Source organism: Polyergus mexicanus, unplaced genomic scaffold, assembly GCF_030449975.1.
Source record: "Polyergus mexicanus isolate NDT 795.1 unplaced genomic scaffold, iyPolMexi1.0 SCAF_18, whole genome shotgun sequence".
Classification (NCBI taxonomy): domain Eukaryota; kingdom Metazoa; phylum Arthropoda; class Insecta; order Hymenoptera; family Formicidae; genus Polyergus; species Polyergus mexicanus.
The window spans coordinates 6,671,067-6,679,024 of record NW_027223338.1 but is presented as its reverse complement, the minus strand read 5'-3'; the positions used below and the strand labels follow the sequence as shown (position 1 = coordinate 6,679,024).

The 7,958-nt window shown below is 41.0% G+C and overlaps 1 protein-coding gene across 3 annotated transcripts in view; it reads left to right on the top strand.

Moving 5' to 3' along the window:
* The window catches only part of LOC138941238 (enolase-phosphatase E1), a 57,375-nt gene that overhangs the window by 48,630 nt on the left and 787 nt on the right, over positions 1–7,958 (top strand). The window contains exons 1-4 of one of the 3 annotated variants that reach the window (XM_070310717.1): positions 1,054–2,629; positions 3,577–3,817; positions 3,902–4,062; positions 4,303–7,869. In XM_070310717.1, coding sequence (XP_070166818.1) covers positions 3,635–3,817; positions 3,902–4,062; positions 4,303–7,869 — 3,911 coding nt within the window. In that variant the 5' untranslated portion in view covers positions 1,054–2,629; positions 3,577–3,634. Of the gene's footprint in view, positions 1–1,053; positions 2,670–3,576; positions 3,818–3,901; positions 4,063–4,302; positions 7,870–7,958 lie in introns of those variants that run through there. The other 2 variants (XM_070310715.1, XM_070310714.1) reach the window with 2 other exon arrangements.

Genomic DNA, 7,958 nt, shown 5'->3' with positions numbered 1-7,958 from the left:
GTTCCAAACTTTTTATTATCAATAGCATAAGCTTCAATTCTTAATTTTTTAATCAAGATTAATAGCTCTCGTAGCTATTTGCAATTTAAATTAAAAGTGATACGACAAAATTAAGCGAACATGTAGACATAATTTGATTATATCCTGTTATACGCACATATCTTCAGCGTGTTCGAGGCTATATTGTGAAAATCTGATATAGATCTACGTACATATATAATGTATAAATAATTGAAAAACATGTAGAGTGCGACCTTAGAGGCGAGTTCCGCTCGGGGTCCTAGGGTGAGCCTTCCCGAACCGTGAAAATCAATGCCAATATTCAGCTGGGGTAGGTGGGCCGGAAGAGAGGGTCGGAAAGAGGCAGGAGAGGAAAGACGAGAGGTAGAGACGAGGAATACGACGTGGCGGAATATTGATCTGTGCACGTTCCAGACGGCTCCATCCGCACTGTATAGCGGTGCGCGATGACTTCGCGCGCTTAAAGCGGATGAGGCGTAAATTATTCAACGTTCTCGAATATGGACCGACAAGTAAAATCGATCCTCTGTGAATGAGATGGAATATGCGGCTTTCGAATCATCATCTCCGCGTAAATGGATTAATCAAATGGAACGAAGAAAATTCTGATTTATATAATATATATATATATATATGTATATATATGTTTTCTCCTCTTGATTTAATTTCTCTTTTTATACGAAAAAATTTCCTACGTGTTGCGTGCGTATTTTCGACGCGCATTTTTCAATTAATTTAATTATTTAAAAATTCCAGCTGTCACATATGAAAAAAGTTAGATTTGGCAGAAAAACGTAACTTTTTCACTTTAAAGAATATTTGGAAAATAACTTGAATATATAGTTGCGTAATATATTATACAAAAGATTACACATCTTTTTACCAGTCGAATTTGAAAAAAATATATATCTGTCACTTCCCTCGCGAAATTCGCGAAACGGAGGATTGATTTCTCGCGTCGGAACCATCTTTCGTCTTTAAAGGTCAATCAGGGTCAACATTCTCGACCATTACCGTGTATAAAGACCGTTATTGTGCTTGAAAGCTCGTCGAGCGAGACTCGTGTCGTAACCGAGCCGACGAAAGTCGCGCGATAACGCGTAAATTACGCGATGATTAATAACAAGCAACGCTAAGGTTGTGTCTTTATGATTTCGCGAAGATAACATTTCAGTGCATGTTAATCGCCGTGACTTTGAAAATAAGATACGCGAGGAAATAAGAAGACACGTTCCGCTTTCTTTGAAATGCTGTGTAGTAAATTCCTTCGGGTCACGTCCTGAAGATTATCGTGTTCATACCCATTGACTTTCTTATTCAGAGATCACTCTCTTATTCAGTCACGAACGAAAAATATTTACGAAAGCGTCGAAATGTCGGGATGAAAAGTACATCTAGAAGAGACGGAAATATAAAAGGAGAGATTATCATTGTCCATATATAAAAAAGAAATTGAAAATTATAGAGGAAAATTATGAAAAGAAAAGATTTATGCATATACATTTTACATCTTTACATGTTACGCGCGCGCCTAATGTAACCATGACGTTTATTGTTATGTAAAAATATGAATCGTAATTCTGAACGATACGCGTGCCATTGGTGACACGAGACAAATGATGTTTCGCGAGGATACGAAAGGAACGCCGATTCTTCGGTGCGCGCAAGTTGACAAGCGGTCATCACGCGGTTACAACGATCCATCGTCTTTAAAGAACGTCGCGCGTTACGTACCTTTGACGTACCGTTATTGATCACGCGCGAGGGAGCGCGTTAAAGCGGCCGAGCTCCTTGGGTCGCGCGCGTTTAGCGGAGGATGCCACTGACGTCATTCGACATCCGATTGCATCCGTCGGCCTTTCGCTAAATTAGCGTCCCTTGGCAAGCGGCTTGCATTCACCTTATGTTACGTACGCCGTGCGACATTTTCTTTGAAAAAATGCCATCGAGATTTTCCTCGTGAATGCATCCCGGGTGCCTTGGATCTGCGGAGACGCATCGCGCGATGACGCATGGGGAACGGGCGCGGGGAACGGTCAGCTGTGTACCATATAACGCGCGTGTTTCACGCGCGAGTGAATCGCGCGGCAAAAAGCGCCGGCGTATTATCTCCACAGGTCAAACGCTACGAAGAGCGATATCGGGAAGACTCTCCGTTTGAGTCACATATTCTTTTTTCTTTTTTTTACAGCAGAATCTCTTATTTCCTCGTGGAAACACCTATCGCGTGATTAATAGATGGCAAAGTAAATTAATTGATTTAACAATGAGAACGGAAAGTGGTCACGATCGGCTCCGGCCGGTGATTCGGGGTCTCCCCTTTAAGGATCGATACCATTGCCCATAGAAGAGACACGCCAGTGTTGCAGCCGGCCGGGATCGCGGAAGGTTCGACGACGTAGCTGAACGTAGCACGGGAAAACAGCTTGATTTTCAGTCGAGAAAGAGTTGGGAAGGGAGAGGGTGACCCAACCACCCCCGCCTCAGAGAGAGAGAGAGAGAGAGAGAGAGAGAGAGAGATTCAGAGCTTTATTATCGCCGGTCCTTGAACCCGCCTCTGCGAACTCGAACATAACGCCAACGTTCTCTTACCATATTCTCTCTATCTGTAAGCTATAGCGTTTCCGAATTGTACAAGCGATATCGCGGTATGAAAAAAGAATGTTCTTCATATTTATTTATTATTTTATGTTACCTTCTTACATATTGTTTATATTTTATATTTACTTTCGGATTTTTGATAATTTGTCAATTTTATGAATGTAAAATTAAAATGCAAATATTAAAAAAACATGGCATAATCAATAATTTTTCATTGATATAATACATTGATTGTATATTGATAGAGGAAATAAGAGCGATCATATTGTATATGTATATATACTATTGGAAACTTTAACGTTTTATTTTTCCTATGACATTCAAAACACTTTGATTCGCGAGATGATCTGCAATCTTTTTAATGTAATCACATCGTTGTTTGTCTGTTATAATTGGGATTAAAAGCCACGTGCGTGTCCAAGGACGTGACACGTCGAGCTTGCCAATTGATGCATATTTTAAAGCACACGATAAACATTGTCAGATCGTTATATATATTTAATTGTTCATTCTTTATCATATGACTCGTGTATGAAAAAAGATTGCATTACTTTATTATTTTTTACTAACGCGACACGTGGTAAGAAAATCAATTATACCGATTACTGTTAATGAGGTGATTTAATTTCTTTTTTCTTTTTTTTTTTTTTAGATCTTACGCAATATAGAGTTCGAAAAAAACGTAAAAGATGTATATATTGTATATATACAGACATAGTTTACTTTTTCTTTTAATTACTTTCGTAAAAATTAAGTCAAGCTGATCTTTAGTTTTCTAAATGGAGATAATTATTATAATAGAGAATTGTGTGGTATCTTTCAAAGATATTTAATTGATTGATGATTGATTGTTTCTTTCATTCTTTTAAGAAAATATTGATTTTTTTATGAATATTTGATAATTATTAATATAATGAAAATATTGATCTATGAATATTCCTTTCTTTGTTGCAGGGAAAATTCGAGTTCTTTGGAATCGTGCAAGGACTCTTGTGTCACATCTCCAGGAGAGATGACTTCTGTTCGGACGTGTTATTGCAAACAAGAAGAGAATGTATCGCGCAAGCAAAATGACGATATCACAGACCAGAATCGACATCTTCCAACTGCTGTATCTAGAAGATTGATAATCAAGAATAAAGTTTGCGGAAGTAACAGAGAATCTCCTATAAGAGAAAGAAGCGACGAGAAAATGGTATTAAATTATTTTCTTTTAATTTAACATTTAGCTGTTCAATATATATCTTTTACAGTAAACATTAAATATTGTTAATTGTAGTCTAAAAATCGATCGATGGAAGTGCAATCCAATCCCGTCTTAAGTCCAGAAACGTCGACCGCACTCGAGAACGCCGAGAAGATTATGAACAATGCAAAGATACAACTCATGGAAGTCTGCGCGAAGTCAAGTCTCGATTCTGGAAATCGGAATAGAAATATGTAAGTAGAAAATTTTAATTTAAACACGATAATTAATATCCGAATAGTATATTCTATTTACAAAGCTGAGTTTTCTTTTCGCGTATTCTCCTTATACATAATTTGTCATCTCTCTATCTCACATCATAAGCCTGCCGATCACTCGATGTTACAAAAAAAAAATTAATTGAAAATGAAATATATATACACACGAGTAGAAAAGATCTTTACATTATTTATTATTGTACCGTACGCTTTTAGACGTTCGACCCCACCGTTAGACGACGAGGCGGAGGAGCTGATGTACATTCGCGAGCTGGTGGCCTTCAAGTTTTATGAGGCAAATACCTCGAGATCGGAAGCAAACGACAAGACGAGCGCGCGTTTGGAGAGTCGATCTCCGCGAGTTATCGTTCCCAGGGTCGATTTGTCGGCGCCTAAATTTCGGATGTCGCGAAGAAGACGACGTGCCTATTGCCAGACCCTGGAATGTGGAAGCGACAATCGGTCGCGCGAACGTGCCTCGCCTGACGCAGTGCCATCGAGAGACAACTCGTCGTCGTTGAAGGACTCGAACGACGAGGACGAGAACGAGGCGACGACGCGCGACGATTGCGCTCGCAATCTTCCGGGACGGACGTCATCGGCAACTGGACGCGAGCTCGTTCGTGCGCGAGAGAACACGTGCGAAATTCAGATAGGACCGTCGGTGCATGTCATCGACCGGGAACTAACGAGACAAGATCTGGACGATCTGCACATCTCGCCAGAATCGTCCTGGTGCCGTGCGAATACGGCCACTTACATCCTGCGTCACTTGGACGCCGTTGAAAGTCCCGTCACGTCCGCGAATAACGAGTTTCGAAAAATACCGAGAACACCGAGCAAGACGCTACGCGTGAGATTAGATACGTCGCAACGCGAGGGACCGATTATCGCGGAAGCTGCAGCCGAAGCGACAAGTGTTCGTGTAACGACGAATGTTTCGGAAAAGAGCGTCAAAGACATCAAGAATTCTAAACAGGATAACGGGCAAATCGAATCTCTCACGTCTCAAATTCAAAACTGCATCGATGGAGAAGAGAAGAGAGAAACCGATATCGAGGATACGAAAATATTTGAATATTTGGAAAATGCGACGAATCAAGAGGCAGTTAATCCCGTCGTGATTAACAATTCAGGAACTGATAATGAAAGATTGCAAGAGAAATCGGAAAATAAAAATAAAGTCAAAATTACCTTCCGCGATAACGTAGACTACGCGGAAGAAGAAGAAAGAATATTGAATAAGAACAGCGATACTGACGGGCAGCCTCACATACGAAACGAAGAAAACACTATAGATGAAATACAGAAAGAGAATCCAAGTGATCGATCGAAGCCATTGCCTGATAATGATACTTCGAGGAAAACGGGTTTTCCTCACCGTGGAAACATCGCTTCGCAAACTTATCGAGCGATGGAAAGTTCGAGATTGTATCAGACACAGATTGATGAACGCTTTTCAAATACGTTCGACGACCATAATGAACAAGATAAGGTATTATATGATGTCGCTGGCAAGGATGTACATCGTCGGTCTTTCGTTTCAAACTGCGTGGACGATTTTCGAATAATAGACAATTTGAACGAGATCGATTTGTATCGACCACGTCTCAACGACTTGGATACAATTTTGCTTTCTAATGATAGGAAGATCGGGCGTGTTGTTCGTACGATCGACAATTTCGCGGAATTATTATCGAGACTCGAATTCGCGACATATAGGGATAAAGACGAGCAAATATCGCGATACGTGAATCGCGAGGAATTTCACCATGAGTTGTCAATTGATAAGGATCGCAAGCTCGTGTCGAACGAGCCGACTCGATCATTGACTTTCGAAACTGAATTAAAAAATACGAACTCGACCGTCTCGTGTGTACCGTCAGGGACGCGCGAAACTAACAAGAACTCGCAGGGTACGTCGACGAACACGATGAAATCGTCGAGTTTGACGAAGAAAAGCGACTCTTGTAGCAAATATTCGAAAAACTCGGTGGAATCTAGCGTGTTTCCTGCATCAGATACGAGCTACGGTTCCGAGATAAGTTCTCGTGATAAAGTTCAACAGCCGAGAGATAAAGCGCATCTATCGGAATCGTCGATATATAAATCAGATGTCACGACGTTCTCCAATATAGCCCCCGCGTTATCCAGTACGCGAACGGAGTTACAGACATACGGGGAGAAGCATATTATTCAGGATAACCATCATGCAGACGCGGAGCGACATGTCATGTCCGCAAATAGATTGTCCAAGTGCGAGATCGGTTGCTCTCAGAGGAAATACTCCGATAATGTTTTCGCACAGGCTCCCCGAAAGGATACGACCGAGGCCGCGGATCGGCTCATCGCTTACATTCTGCAGGACGAAAAGCAGAGCATTGAGAAGAAAGTCGCGGACACTTTGAAGGAGTCGACGATCGCGCCTGTCGCGGTGCGAAAGCTCCTGGATAATTTGCGCATTAACGTCGAAACGATTCGCAACGCGCGTGAGACGGAAACATTGGATATTCTCAAGAATATTCTGATCAATGTTCAAAATCAGACTGATCGGGAAACGAAGGAAAGCGTTCCTTTCGCGGTTCGTTCCGAGTCTATTCGACATTCTAAGGATAATAGCGAAAGAGACACACGTCAGACGGGAAGCGTAGATTTTGCGAAAATTACTGCTGATAAAAATCAAACTTGCGAAAGAGTCAAAGATGTGGAGACCTTTCCTGGGAATATTGCCGATTCCTCGATTTGGACGAATGCAATCGAAGAATCGATTCTGCAAACACAAGGAAAAGATAATGCGAACGATATCGGACAAATTGCCAAACAATCTCACGACTTTAAGAAGCCTGACAAACTTTCCCCCGAAACGAAAAAAGACGCGGTTCGTTCCACGGCCCTTCTCGAGTCTCCTCAAAGTTCTAAAAATAATAGCGAGGAAAACTCGGAAGCCGAATCATTGAAGCAAATCTCCGATATTCGTAGCGACGACGACACACTTTCTCGCAAGAGTTCTGAAAATCCCTCTACGAGGACTGTATCCGTAAAATTTAATGAGGGGTGTACGATGGAAGCGAACGATCCGGTCGTTACGATCGTAGTACCCGCAGAAAATAAAGAGGATGATATGAATAACGAGAGACGTGGAGATGAGTCGAGCGATATGCAGGATAAGGATATCCTGCAAGAGATTATGAAAGAAAATACAATCGAAGAAACGCATGATAATATCGCGACGAATCGAAACGAATCACCTGCAAAGATTTCGGAGACAAAGGACGATCGAATTCACTTGGATGCAAACTCTGTTGAATCTGTTGATGAAATCCTGGAGAAGAAAGATGTTGGTCTTGTACATTCATCGGCGAAAGAAGTCGAATCTTTATGCGCAACCGAGAAAGACATCGGTTCGCAACATTCTGTAGTTGAGGAACAGGTCGCTCCTGCTGCGAATTCTTGTTCGGTGGATTCTCTGCGAGATCACGCTTCGTTGACGTGCATAAAAAATAGCAAATTATCCATAAAAGAAGTCGCGTCGCATATTGAGCAAAGTATTATTGCTGGAGAGAACGATTTAGTAAAGGATACGAAAGATGACAAAATTCATGGCAAATCGATGACGATCACAGCGGTCGACAGTCATAGAGATGGAATTGAAGACTCGGAATTTCTGAAAAATACAAAAAGCAATAATGAAGAGCAACTGAATGATTTGCAAGAATATAAAATAGATATCTTATCTAGCTCTAATTCCAGCGTCAGTAGTATATTACTAGATTATGATAAGAGGTGATTACAACGAAGAATATTGTTAACAATTTAATGCTGAGAGAATTGCTTTTGAATTGCAAATTAATCTATTAATTATATATTATTTT